The following is a 14456-nucleotide window of genomic DNA, read 5'->3' as shown; positions in this document are numbered from 1 at the left end:
CAAATTCTGCATTTATTATTATATGCTGGGATTTTTTTTTTGCCTTGTTATATTTGTTTGTTAAGTTACCTACAGCACATATTTATTATGAATGTCGGTCGGCATTGTGCTCTTTAGTATCTTGATACTTTGATTGCTTGTCTGTTGGTTTTTTTTTCTTTCTTTTACACTGCTTGCTTAGATTAAATGAGATTCGATATACTGAAGACCATGGTGTTTAGGGTACATACTCCTTACTGAGTAGTTGTTACTCCCAAAGAACTTTTTTATTTTTGTTAATCTGCAACAGTATTTTTATAATTTACCTCAAAAATTACAAGAGGTAATCCGCTACATTCATCTAAGGCAGCGTCATTTTAACGTCCCTTCTTATATTTAGAACTAACATGCAAAGCTTAATGTGCACTTTATATCCTCCTACTGTTTTCAACCACACATTTCTGACCCAGAGAGATGAACAGATGAACAGAATTTATTTTCTCATATTTTAAACACAATGTCTTTTGGAAGGTTGTTAAATCTAAACTACACCTGCCAGATTTCTGCTAAGGCTTTTAATGGCTTTCCAGAAAAAATTTAAGTACGCATAGCCCACATCCTTTTATATCAGGATGAAGGGAGGTGTCAAATGCTTTTTCAAAAATCTATGAAAAGGAGTTTTAAAAGATCTGCGTTGGTTAGTCACGTGTTTTTATGGTGGCCATTGAAGACAAATGATGCAGTAGCACTATAACCTTTACGGAAAACACGCTTATATGCAGTACATCTTACATTATCGTATCGTCTAAACTGTGCATCTCATTTTTAAACTACAAGGTTACGTGATGTGTGTGTGTGGGGAAGGGGGGGGCGGGGGAGTTGATGTTTTACCCCGAGCCAGCAATTATGACAATATCACGGCAAGGCAGCTAGCCCTGTGAACAGATGCCACATGCAGAGAAAGAACAGTGTGCCCGAGACGAGAGCTGAACCCAGGACAGCAAACCTTTACCGTATTGGTGACAGGCAGTAACCGTTACGCCACCGGACCGTCCTACACGATTACGGAGTTAAGATACGAATACAACATGCCATAAGAATACCTATAGTTAGAAAAGTTTCCCCGGTACTCCAAACAATAAAAGAATTACAAATGGTTAAACGACTGAGAATAATACAGTTTATTTAAAATTAGTCACCAACTATTTTCTTTTCTTTTTTTTTTTGCTCTTAATAAGCACACAAGATATCATTGTCTCAGTCACACAGAATTAGTTCGTATTTTAATGCCTTCAAAATAATTACAATGTTTAAATTCTCATATTCATTAATCGTGACAATAATGAACACTTGTTGACAAACTGTTTAGTCATAACATCTCAGTTATGTTTGTTTAACTACATTTATTATGTACATCTGACTCTACCTGCTGCCTTAAATGATTCCAGTGAGGTGTGCATAGAGCGACTCTAACCTAACTATAGATTCACTCATATTGGACTTCAGTAGCCAGGGCGGGGAAGCAAACACTGAAAGAAAATTGTGAATCATTATTCGACAGAAATATATTTTTAAAATAACTCATTTCAGTGAAAGATATGGATTAAAATTAAATTTTGTTTGCTATATAAGAGGAAGCAGTCTTAAAATGAAACGGTTTTAGAGATGTGTGTGCGTTTTTCAATCGGAAACGATGGAGTGCTATATTATGTGTGTACTTGCGAATGTGAGAGAAAATGAGAGAGAAAAAAATGTATATATAATTATAGTTATGCGTAAACTCCATATTTATGACTGCATCTTTGTTTCTGGCTGCTCAGAAGTCGATATTTAGCGCTAAGATTTATATGCATGCCCATAAAACATAATTTACCTTTCTACTCTTTATCGTATGTCAATATCACTATCGGCATCGACAGGAAAGACTTCTGCTAGTGTTTTTTCTCTGAAACATAAAGCAATAAAATAAAAACTGATTTAGTTTGCACATGCACATACACTTAAAAGAAATAGGCTGCTACATTCAAACTCTCATTTATTTCCTTGTATTAATGTGCAAAAAGTATCCAGCTGAAAGTTTTATACTTGTACCATATTTACTGTCCTCAGATTAAGGGATTACAGCATAAATGTAACCCAAAACTCCTACTTCTGCTCTCCACTTAATCAACTATTTTTGTCTATATCTTTCTTTCCATCTTTATTTCTGTTTTTTATCATCGACAAGTATAGTGATCTAGTAATTGCATTTCTAACATGATAAACTACTAGACTATATAAATGTAAGATAACTGACTAAAGTTCTATAGAAGTTATTTGAACATATTTATTACCAGATTGTCATTCTTGTTAATAACAATCATGTAGGTGCTTGTTGATAACCAAACAAGACCAAACCCTATCAAAACATTCCATATTACACAGAGATTGTCCAGGTCATTTTTCGTTGAATAATAAATTTGTTATTATTGACGGTGATACTTTGCCAATGATTTCATAAATGTTATTGTATGCATATATTATGGATGTTTATTCCATAGGCTGAAGTTACTATTGCGTTTATTATCTACTTCTTGTACAAACTCACCCAATTACTGGATTTTGTAGGCGGAGTTTGACATTATCCCATGTACTTTGAGAGTTTAAGTTATAGTCTTCATCACTTGCATTGTCTTCTTTGCTCTGGTCCTTTGCCTCGTCGCTGGAAAAGAAAGAAAATAATCTGTCTATAGAAATAAATTTTTATATGATTCTGATACATGCATAGATCTTGTATCTTAATCTATACTACCTAAACCAAAAGGTATATTCACACTCAAGGTGTAAAAAATTAAGGAACATAGAGAGCTTACACAGGGCTACAAAAGCAGTTCAGAAGAAGAAAGAAACAACCCGATTCGTACCCTCCTCCTTCACAAATTCAAATATATAATTTTATATTATATTTTTATAATTATATGTAATTAACAGGTTATAATTTGCAAGGTAAATTTAACATATTTAAATCAACAATAAAACAACAAAATCCCAAATTAAAATAAAGTTTCTATTCACTAGTTTCCTTTCTTTTTAACCCATATACTCTACTGAATACTTTGCTACACTTACTTTTTATTTAAAACAAATTCAGAAACACGCATCTTAAACCAGTACATAAATATTTACCTCTTCTTTTCAAATGATGTTTGTACCTCAAAGGTACAAGCATTGGAAACTTTTTTCCTCTTTAACTTTGAGCTGAAATTTCCAATGGTCTTCATACTGATGTATGAGTTGGTGTTTCTAGGGTGTAAATAAAAGTACGTAATATAGTAATAATAATAATTTCACATCTACTTCACATAGATTTCTTTACATAGTAATTGCTGAGTAAAATGTTGTGCCTATTGGCCTGTTCACTCTACTGTCGACTGGGACACACTATTTACGCCATGTGTAAAATTTAATCCCATCACTAACCAAATTTCCACCGTGAGTGCGCTTGCCGTGTTTGATTTAGTGGAGAAATATGTGTACAAATAAGAAAACAAATTTGTTCAGCTCATAGTTCTCGGCAGGGTATTTCAACACTTTGAAAACATTTTAATAATATTTACTGGAATGAAATTTTTTCATACAATCTGATAACATGTTTATTGTTGACAACAATGTCGGGACATAGGTATAAGCTATTTAAGCCTGTCAGTACTACTTTTACAGCTGCTTAGATGAATTACTTGAGTGATATATTTCAATAATGTATAATGAATCAGTTTCAGTTTAGATACGTGTGTACACAACGTAAATGATAAACGTTTCATATTTAGGCAAAATTAATTATATATGTTACTCCAGAGAAACCCCTATTATCGCTTTCCTTATTCCGGGACATATTTGGTCTTTCAGAACTTTCACTTAGTTGTTATTTTTATTATTTTCTTTGTTGTGTTTTGCAAATGGAAATTTTCATTGGTACTAAGCTAGCTTCTAACCCTTCTGAAACTCCAAGACTTGTAGATACTTTAAAGCGTGCACCCAGGAACACTAGTCAGTTAAAAAAACTCAAGATTTATAGGTGACAATTTTTAGTTGTGAAGATGAAAGAGAAGAAGAATATGTATGCTTTAAATGTATCTATTATAGCTAACTCAAATTTATGAACTGGTTTATATAATGGAGGAGACACTATGTGAACAGTATATCAGATTAGAATACATGTATTTGAATTTCAATCTTTTGTCTTAACTTTTCCCTCAACTCTCTCATTATGTTCATTTGACCCCAACCCTTTCTTCAAAATTTGGTCAATCAGTAAGGCATGTTATTTTGATCTGAAGTATTGAGTACTGCCTCCTCTTTACATATCCATAGCTTAACTGCCCTTAGAGATGCCCTCTCATCGAACAATGTTATAGGTTTCTGATGCATCATTTCCTTATTTTTAATGTTATTGTTACTTTCCCACCAAAACATCTGAGTCTGTTCTTGTCACAGATCGAGACATAAATATTGTGTCTTTTGTAAAAGATAAGGATGCCCATAACACATTAAAAAATAGTTCTCATATGGATCTCAATCTTCATCCCTCTAAAACTCTTTTTCACCGTAGGAGGCAAAATAGTCACATATTCAAGTTTCTTCTTTAGATAAACGTTAGCACGAAAGGATACCCGTTACTGTTTCTTCACTGTTTTTCTCTGGCTTTTGAACAAGCCATTACAAGACGAAACAATTAAAATCTTTGGAATAAGCTATAAAAAGTATCGGAATGTGTTTAATCACAGCTCATATCAAAATTGTTAACAGAAACGCTAGAATAATGATGTGTTATTTACAAGGTCCGCATCTTTGTGCTTCTAATCCCTGAAATAGAAAAAAAGGAAAATGTTGTAACATGTATTAGAAATACACCTAAGCATCTTATCTTTTCTAAGTAGTGGAAATATAACAAAATATCTCTCGACAAATATCTTCTTAGAAATTTTTACCTGCAGAAACATTTACACCTCATTTTATCTACCTTTAGATCATTATTGTATGCAAGTATATTTGTGTGTGCGATTAACGGATTTTTAAACTACAGTGGAACCTCGGTTAACGAACTTAATCCGTTCTGGAAAGCTGTTCGTTATCCGAAATGTTCGTTATCCGAAACAATTTTTTCCATAAGAAATAAAGGAAATAGATTTAATTGGTTCCCAGCCCCTGTTGACTCGCTAATATTTGAAAGTTACAGGCTATATAGGTATTTGTTTTAATGACAACAGTTATAATGCAATATAAATGGAGTTAAATAAACATAAAAATATTAACGAAAGCATTTAAACAGAAAACTTGCCGTTTTGACGGCGTGGGTGGAAGCAGGTGAGGGGAGGAAGGGGTGGAATTACTGCTTTGATCCCCCTCCATGAGCACACGTGACATTATAAAATCGGGGCGACTTCCCTTTTCTGTAGCTTTGAGGTTAAAGGAAAACACTTGTCCAGTGTCTGTTCCTTCTGCCTTTTTGTAAAACTTTTCGGTAATAAGACATCACAATTACGACAGACAAATGCCACCTTCATACTTTGAAATCATTTCCTTTTTAAATTCATTTGTTGGCCGCTTCCTTGTCATTACCTCACTACTATTAATTGCTCTTAATCTTCTTTGGAGCCATTATTGAGGATTATGTTATTAAAATAAAGCACAAAAATCACTAAATAAGAAGGATGCGCACAGGTAAGGAACGACTGATCGTATCTGTGTCTCGAGCGCGAATGATGACATGCTGGTCGGTCACGTGTAGTCCACGTGGCTGTTCGTTATCCGAAATTTTGTTCGCTATCCGAGACAAACTTTTAACGAAATTTTTGTTCGTTAACCGAAATATTCGCTAACCGAGGCGTTCGCTAACCGAGGTTCCACTGTATTCATATAGTCATCAAGAAAATGTTCTTACTGTTTGCAATGATTAGCAGGCAGATAAATGCAAAAGCAAGCAGCACAATGAGAAATCCAGCCATTACTGGAGTTGAGAAAAGAGAAACACAGCCATCTGCAACGTCAAAAGTGAGCATTCATTTAGTATAATAGCTAAGTATTTAGCTGCGAGTTACTAAAATCGAAAGAATGTACAGAAAATAATATGCGCAATAAAGAGTTAATGGACATGAAAAGTCTATTATTATGACTAATTATAGTTTAGTTAGTCTGTAACTTGATTCTGTGTATCTAATAACATTGTACATCCATATAGAGACATTTATCGTTACCCGTTTGATTAAGCTTGCCCACATACCAGTCAAGTGTGTGTATCTTTGTGCACATGCTGTATTTCAATCCAAATTGAAGCCACTTTTTATTGCAAAGTCACATAATTCGTTTATTAGAAAGGATAGCTTAAGTTAAAAGTAACAGTACATATAGCTATAACTTTCGTGTGTGCTAAGACATTTTAGGTCCTCCTGTACTGCCAGAATTTACCCTTAGTTTGGCTAAACACAAATATACACATCTTCATACACGCGCTACGTAATGATATGAGAGGGAGAGAGGAAGACAAAGAGGAATCCTTGATATACTCACGAGACATCTTAAGATTAAATCTCCTTTCTATGTTTCTTAGACTTTGAGAATCTGAGTCTTTCCACGAGCAGGTCCATACTATTTCCAGATGCGATCGGTTCACTCTTCTAGAGAGTTTTGCAGGACCGTTATCACTGAGACAGCGAACTGAATTCTCATACGTGACGATGCATGTGTTGTTCCACCGAACAACTCGTCCGTCATATTCATAATTGTTATCGCTTGTTCTGGTTTGTACCTCCATTCTATAAATCCCTTGGAACTGATTATTTGCTGCAATGTTCGGCCAGAAAGTAAAGCTGAGATCTCCATTTTCGGAAGTAATAAGCGTATCGCCTTCAAACGAGAAAAGCACCAGCAATGGACCTGTACATATTTAAATATTGCTAGTATGTAAAAAAGAGAAGAAATAAGAGCATTCTATATATATATATCTCATACTTATATTACGTACAATAGTACAAAAATCATATGTTCACACCCAGGTCGTGAAAACCAGATGATTTTTGTTCTCATTTTTTTTCGTAAAAAGACTATTTTTATCACTGCAAAATCTATTATTTTATTACACAATGAATTTAATAGTTGGATAGGTCGTAACAAATTCCTTCTCGCAATCAAATAATGTTCGTTTTAGAATATATTTAACATTTACTTTTTTTTCACTTTTTGAGGCAATAGGAGCAAGTCCTATGTTAACTTTGTTTTTATGATGCTTTTATTGCTTTGAACTGTAAGTCGAAAATTTTAACATAAACAATAGACAGAAAACTTAAAAATAGTAATAACCATGAGAGAGAGAGAGAGATCGAAAGAAGAACAAAAAGAATGAATCTGTATATAAAATATAACCTTGCAGATAGTTACCTTGGCAATAAATTGCTTGAAATATATATGTAGTAAATATAACCCTTTTTATTGTTCCCATTCCTCATCGTCTGCAGAAATAATAACGCTAATCAACAACAACAACAACATCATCATCATTTTACAAATGCAAAATGTTCAATATCTGTGAAGCTTATCTTTGCTACTTTTAACGCAGAAAAGTAAGAAAAAATGTTAAGGCATAAAGAAAGAATGAATAAATAAATCAATGGGTTTTACATAAAAACAGCTTTCGTGAGAATTAAGCGGGGAGAGTACATGTGGAACGCTGCTACACAAACAGTGCGATGTGCTATTTATACAGAGTATAATCACACTCATGTAGTATTACACGCTTGACACAAAAGCTAGATGTGTGTGTAGTATATGAAGGAACAGAAAAGCTGGAAGCTTAATCATAAGAAAACGTTAGTGAAAACGTTAAATTGGAGTCCGATTACATGTGACTTGCATTGGAAATCCAATTGGAACAACCAAGAAAATCGTTAAATCGAAGATCGAAAAGCATTGGGTATATGGGGCTTTCGCCGGGACCGCCGAAAACGAACATTATACCGAAGAAATTGTTAAAAATAGGATTTACTCTATATCGGTTAACACCCACATTCACTATAAAGCAAAGCATTGGGAGATCTACTTAAAACATTGAGGAATTTTTTCATTGCCAACAAATGTACTTTTTCAGTTATGCTAATGTCAGCACTCAGAACTTAGCCCTTTGACCAATATTGCTTGATTTGGGCATCAAACCTGTGTTGAGATCAATGAACTGAGACGACTTTAGTCTTTCATGATGTGATCCCGTGATAGAAATATGTGTCTGTAAAAATCTCTGTGAGCCAAGTACAGACTATATAAGGACATAAACATACCTTCTCTGAATCGTAACACGCTCCTCTTCGTACATAAATTCTTAATTTGACATTTTGAAAGTAATGTAATATCAACGCAAACTTTGAGACAAAGTCTATGATAAAGAGCCTAAGCCCGTTCTATAAATTTGCAAATGAGTAACATCGGTCATCACCACTGGAGGGAAAAAACTCGGGGTTCAGATCTCGTCTTGGGACACTGTGACACATGTCCGCAGGACTGGGCATCGGAAGTTTTCTCCGGATTCCTCCCCCCACCCCTCCACCTCACGACCTATTGCGAAATGACCTTTTTCCTGCGAAATAAACCAACAAAGCCAACCATCGGGTATTTCCGAATTTACCACGGACCTTAATGGTATATAGGTTTGGGACCAACAGGACAAAATAAAAAAGAAATCCCCAAAATGGTTTGCATATATCGCGAGATGTTTGATGATAGATAAAAGTGGTTTTCTGAATTGTACGAAGAGGATATATAATATTGTAATTACCGAATGCTTAAAGGGGCTCTGATGATCAAATTTTCAATAGCATCCCTCACACTTTTTTTATATAAGTTATATTTGTTCTAAAGAAAATCTGTAGACCTAAGGGAGCTGTGCTTTGCCATTTTTAGTGTATTTCAAATAAGTGTGTTTACAAAAAAAGTACTTATTTTTATTTAAAGTCTTTAGGGTTTTTTTTTTTTATCATGGTGCCTCTCCTTTCTAGGTGCATTATTATTCTCTCGCTTTGCGTTACGGTTTCAACCATTTGTGTCCTAACTTAGCAGGAAATGATTAAATATTGCATTTTAGTGAGTTAGAGGGACGACTAAGCAGCCTAATGTGCAAGATCCAGCAATTATTCTTATTTAGAGTTTACCCCTTTGTGGTGAAAAGGCCTCTTTACCTGCATAAAGAGTAAAATATAGTAAAATATATTACTCTCCTGCATTTTATGATTAGGATGGGTACTGCCTTTGTTTGGTAATGTCTGTCTGTCTGATAGTCTTTCAACCCAGTTTTGTTTGAGCAAGACAAAATGTGTGGATTTGTATAAATATCAAATAGCCTGCATATGCATTCAAATTTCTCTCCCACCACACACATACATTGCCACCATATTATTTAATATAAGATTATGATTTACATTTGTTACAGACAAAGACAAGCATACACATTTCTCATTTTTAATAAATAATAGAGACATATACATATATTTTTGTTCATACCAGGTACTTCCTAATTCTTACGTCTGTTACTCAGGCACCATCACAAACCGTAAGTGCAAAAGTGAAAAGAAAAGCAGCACGAGAAAACAAAGACAAATAAACAAAGACTTCAGATCACTACTAAGGTGTGCACTTAAACACAAAAAAATTGGATCACGGAAGGTATTTCTCAAAATACTGCTACCCACACATCAACAAGGCGCTTTTCTGCCTCCAGTCCAACAAAAGAAATGTATGCCCAGCCAACCCCACAATCACCTTAGACTCTCTCTCGCACGTGAACACACATGCATGCACGCACAGCCCAGTCAAGAAATTATTAAGAGTCTTATAAATGTAGGAGAATTTGTTTTATTAAGATTCGGTAAACGCTATGCCATGCCAGTATGCAAAAGCAATTGGCATCTGAAATCTTTTGTGCCATCTGCAGTCCAGCTACTCAAACACAGATGAACAATCAGCGGTGTGTGTGTGTGATGGGTAGGTGTTTTTTTTTTATTTATTCTTTCAGTTTTTAGGAGGCCATCTGGCCCACATCAACATCAGATAATAATAACAATCAGACAAGATTCAGACAAGATTCTGACATTCATCCTCATGTAATGCTCATGGTCATGCAGATCTCCTTTACAAACCTTGTTTTTAAGTAAAGGACAACTCTAATGGTTACTCTACACTCTAGGTTCTTACATGTGTAGTTTACAATTTCCTCTCCAAACAGATTATTATCTCTAAAGTCCATTCCAACGCCTCTCTGCTCATTAAAGCTGTTGCGACTGCCAGGAAGCTGACCTGCACCACGACCTTGGAAAGTGTTAGCATTCCCTTGACCAAAACCTCTTCCTCTGTGGCCAAAGTTTGCAAGACCACCTCTCCCTCTTCCACTTCCCCAGTGAGCATCACTGGAATTGAAGTCCTGGAATAATGTGTTGTCACTCTCTTGTTCTTCAAAACCTATTTGGTCTTCATGTCCTCCCACACCATGGGCAGGTCTTTGGAATCTTTGCACTGGACCTGGAAACCCTTTGACCAGGACCCTGCATACTATGAGGCCCCACAGAGGGTATGACTCGTCCCCTTTGTCCACTGAAATCTTGTGACCCCTGACCTCTAAAATTCTGAGGTCCAGGCATACTGGGACCTTGTTGGTGAGGTGGTCCTTGAAATCTCTGTGACTGAGGTCCTGGGAACCTTTGTGGGCCTGGCCCTCCATGGAAATGATGGGATGAACGGTTCTGAAAACTTTGTCGAAAATCCTCTTGATCCTGGCTCTCTTCAAGATCCATGTCATCTTCTCCACCCCCAACTTGGTTTCCTCCAATGCCAGGGCCAGGGTATGACTTGCCGTTGCCTTGCCCAGCCTGGACTGACATGTCCATGTTTGGTTGACCTTGGAACTGTGGTGGAGCATCACCCAGCAATCCTGTCTGGCCAGGACCTTGGAAATGACCCTGGTCATGTCTCTGCATACCCCCAGCACCTCTTGGCCCAAATCCTCCCTGACCTCCATCACTGTAATTTGAACCCATGCTAGTGCCTGCAACAGTTAATGGTTTATCTCTCAGAAGACTTTGAGGTTTATCTCCCAGAAGACTTGGAGGTTTATCTCCTAAAAGATTTGGAGGTTTATCTCCCAGAAGACTAGGAGGTTTATCCCCCAAAAGACTAGGTGGTTTATCCCCCAAAAGACTAGGTGGTTTATCCCCCAAAAGTCCAGGAGGTTTATCTCCCAGCAGGCCAGGAGGTTTTTCTCCCAAAAGACTTGGTTTTGAGTTAGCATCATGTGGATTGTGCAGCCTGTCAGGGTTCCCATATGAAGGCTCCCGTTTATTGTCACCATGCTCTTGAGAAGTATGTATCCTAGGTCTCTTGTTAATGCTGGGAACACCTCTCCCAAACAACCTTGAGTCCTTACTCTGGTCTATAGGTGCAGACACACCTGGTGTGGTTGAACCTCCAAACTTTGCACTGGAATCTTGAGGACCTCGTACACCCGGAGCACTTTGATGTGGTCCCAATCCCATTTTCTGGGTATCTCCAAGAGACAATGCTACTGCAGGTGTCGCTGAAACGTTCATTTTCTCCTTAATTTCCTGTTTCCGTCTCATTATGTCTCGTCTTCGATCCTCCATCTGCTGTTCATAATGTTTCCACTGTGATAAGTACTGGTCAAACTGTTCCTTGTTTGGATGGTTTTTATTCTGCTCTTGCCAATTAGTATATTGGTGTTTCCACTGCTCATACTGTGTAATAAATTCTTGCTGTTCTTTGATCACATTGTCAAATGCTAAGCTTAGTGCAGGATCAACTGGCTTTTTATCTCCTTTTCCTGATTGGGTGGATGAAGGTGGCTGAGGTGGATCTTCTGCAGGTGGGGGAGGAGGCTGCCATTGTTGTTGTAATGCAGGCATCTTCTGCTGCTGCCAAGTGGGTTCCTTCCCTACATGTACTTGAGCTTGAGGTCCTCCAGGTAGTCTTGGTGCCATCCTTGCTTGACTGTTTCCACTCTTCTCATCCGGAGGAGGCTCTGGTGGAAGTGGTGGTCTGACATCTGCAGGTGGTTCTGCAGGAGGAGGAGCAGGGGGAGCATTCTGACCTCCTTCTGGCAAAGGAGGATACTGCTGTTGCATTATTCCAGGGAATGCCTGTTGAGGTGCCATCATGTTTTGTGGCCAATGGCTGTAATACCAGTTATACATTTGCTGCTGTTGTTGTGGATTTCCCAGGGCATCCAAGCCCATCCCAATCATAGGCTGCCCTGTAGCTGCCAGTCCTTGAACTTGTCCATAAACAGTTTGAGCTTGAGCCTGTGCTGCAGCTGCAACTGCGGGGAATGCCCCCAAACCATGCCAGTTGTTAAACATGGTGCAGGTCACTTCTCATAAACAGTCAAAGAAACTTGTCTATAAAATATGTATAGTTTACCATTTACCAAGTCTTACAAATGGTAAGCATTCTTTTCTTGTTTTCAGCATAGGAAACCCTGGCTAATGGTGGTTTTATTACTTCTCCTTTTTGGGGGAAGTGGGTAGACCAGATAAAACAAAGTTGTCTGCTCTTGTCAAAGCTGTTGTAGTACACTCTTTAGTTGTAACACATTATCCGAACGAAGCGGATGTTTCAAGCGCCACCTGGTTACAATGCCGATGGGTAGGTGTGCATGTGTGTGTGTGTTTTTTTGTTTTTGTTTTTTTTCCCATATAAATATATTTTGGACACAGCTCCCATGTTTAAATTGCCCGTTGGGATTAATAAAGTCTGTTGTTATTGTTATTGTTGTTATTGTTACATTGCAGGGTAGAATTAAGATTTCCATCTGTCGATGGCGCATATGTCTGTAGAAAAAGAGACTTCAACACACTAAACACCAGTGAACCACTATCAAACAGCTTGATATCACATCATCAATCTACCAACGCCTCGATATTGGTTTGGTATGACCCGGACAGTCATAATTCAGCTAGCATCTCTCAAATGGATAGCGTCCAAGGTTGTTTGGAAGAACAATTTCTCACAGCGATGTGCACCCTGGACCCTATAATACTGGGCAACACTACCCTGATGTTTTTGGAAAATCATTCCTGTGAACACGCAGTCATTGTAGCAGGTGTATCCAGAGTTATAGTCAGTGTTCCACACAACTCCACAGTTCCCTACAGAGGAATATCCAGCACTTTACCACTTAGTCAAACTGGCCGTAGATTCAAAAGGCACTGTTCAACGGTTTTGATAGCTGCTGAAATGAGGTGGTGGTGGTTTTTCACACTGGGGTCTCTTGGACCAACACGTGCCCCTTTGAGATGGTCTCTTTTAGTTTAGAGGAAGCTCGCGAAGCCCTTGCATCTTAGCATTTTCAGACACTTCTTTCTGGAGGAAATAAACTGTGCTGTTGTGGGTCTTCAGGCCTAGAGGACCTTTGGTTCTGGTCACACCTGCTTTATACAGACATTCTTTTTAGCAGCGATAAGAACATAAAATGGTACAGCAGATCAGCACATAAAATAGGTTAGTGTGGTTTGTATAAAACAGAATGTAATAGGTTAGTTCCTTCTTGTGCTGTTGTTAGCTAAGCGATCCTGACAAGCTATTATCATTGTATTATAATTATTTTAAGACTGCTTTTGTCTACACTCAAAGATCAATACTTAACTTGCTCAAATTCAGATGTCTCAGATAAGCACAAGATACGGTTTCTCAAACTTTGATAAATGTTGCTGTCACTTAAGATATACGACTACAAACATATAGCAGATGTATAGTTTAGATGTAAAGCCCAAAATTTTCACATCTTGACTTTGGTGATCATGTTTTATTTTCTGCTACTGCATGTTCATCACAATTTGCCTATCTTCTTTAAATAGGAGTATGAGATATCTTTTGCTTTATGATGTTTTCTTTACATTTTTGATACATCCATCTATTAATCCAGTTTAGTTATCTTGCCCTCTGGAAGTGTCTGATGAATGGCAGGATGACTCAATGAAAGTAATAGAAACTGAAACATAACTGATTTATGGTCGATAATATAGCTTTTTTAGTTTCTTGTGCCAAAAAAATGCAAATTAAACTTACCATTTTTTAATCACCGCCACGGTGACTACCCCTGCTACCACAATCACCATGACTATTACAATGACTACAATGGTGATACTTTTGAATGTGATGTTTTCCAAACCTAAAAGTTATGAAAGACAGATAAAAGTCAATAACTTCAATTTTGTGAAACTAAAAAGGTTGTATATGTATCATTCTAAAGAATGTCGTTTGCTCAAGCTACTGAGGAGCATCATGTTCTCCAAATAAGATCTACGAGAAAAGAACATGTTGGTATCGCATTTTCTTTCTTGACATTTTCCTAGTTTCTTTTGTTTTTGATATTACGTTTCTTGACAAAGTTTAACAACACCTTATCTCTTCTTTTTTTATGCATTCATGTTTTATTGTCTTTTTACTTT

General features: G+C 37.0%; 2 protein-coding genes across 2 annotated transcripts; both read right to left on the bottom strand.

The window, feature by feature from the left end:
• Nucleotides 1–1136: 1136 nt before the first annotated feature.
• LOC112568055 lies at nucleotides 1137–8499 on the bottom strand. The gene is made up of 9 exons (XM_025245074.1): nucleotides 8286–8499; nucleotides 7393–7463; nucleotides 6526–6891; nucleotides 5900–5995; nucleotides 4794–4821; nucleotides 3145–3261; nucleotides 2567–2680; nucleotides 1853–1924; nucleotides 1137–1508 (listed from the first exon to the last, which is right to left on the bottom strand). Exons 2-8 carry the CDS (start codon nucleotides 7451–7453, stop codon nucleotides 1864–1866), a joined length of 843 nt encoding a protein of 280 aa, XP_025100859.1. The 5' UTR covers nucleotides 7454–7463; nucleotides 8286–8499; the 3' UTR covers nucleotides 1137–1508; nucleotides 1853–1863.
• A 1967-nt stretch (nucleotides 8500–10466) lies between these two features.
• Nucleotides 10467–14177, bottom strand: LOC112567490 (YLP motif-containing protein 1-like). Its single transcript, XM_025244183.1, has 2 exons — nucleotides 14074–14177; nucleotides 10467–13436 (listed from the first exon to the last, which is right to left on the bottom strand). Exon 2 carries the CDS (start codon nucleotides 12363–12365, stop codon nucleotides 10467–10469), a length of 1899 nt encoding a protein of 632 aa, XP_025099968.1. The 5' UTR covers nucleotides 12366–13436; nucleotides 14074–14177.
• Between the last annotated feature and the right edge of the window lie 279 nt (nucleotides 14178–14456).

The sequence above is a fragment of the Pomacea canaliculata genome, linkage group LG7 (assembly GCF_003073045.1).
Source record: "Pomacea canaliculata isolate SZHN2017 linkage group LG7, ASM307304v1, whole genome shotgun sequence".
Taxonomy (NCBI): Eukaryota; Metazoa; Mollusca; class Gastropoda; order Architaenioglossa; family Ampullariidae; genus Pomacea; species Pomacea canaliculata.
The sequence above is the reverse complement of the archived record's forward strand: the minus strand, read 5'-3'. Positions and strand labels throughout refer to the sequence as shown.

What these genes read in the sequence shown, in the direction of transcription:
- LOC112567490 (XM_025244183.1), bottom strand. Translation starts at nt 12,365, where the DNA reads ATGTTTAACAACTGGCATGGTTTGGGGGCATTCCCCGCAGTTGCAGCT.
- LOC112568055 (XM_025245074.1), bottom strand. Translation starts at nt 7,453, where the DNA reads ATGGGAACAATAAAAAGGGTTATATTTACTACATATATATTTCAAGCA. An exon ending in ATTTAATCTTAAGATGTCTC is followed by an intron (nt 5,996 to 6,525) that starts GTGAGTATATCA and finishes TTGACGTTGCAG; the next exon opens with ATGGCTGTGTTTCTCTTTTC. An exon ending in AGCACAAAGATGCGGACCTT is followed by an intron (nt 3,262 to 4,793) that starts GTAAATAACACA and finishes TTTACACCCTAG; the next exon opens with AAACACCAACTCATACATCA.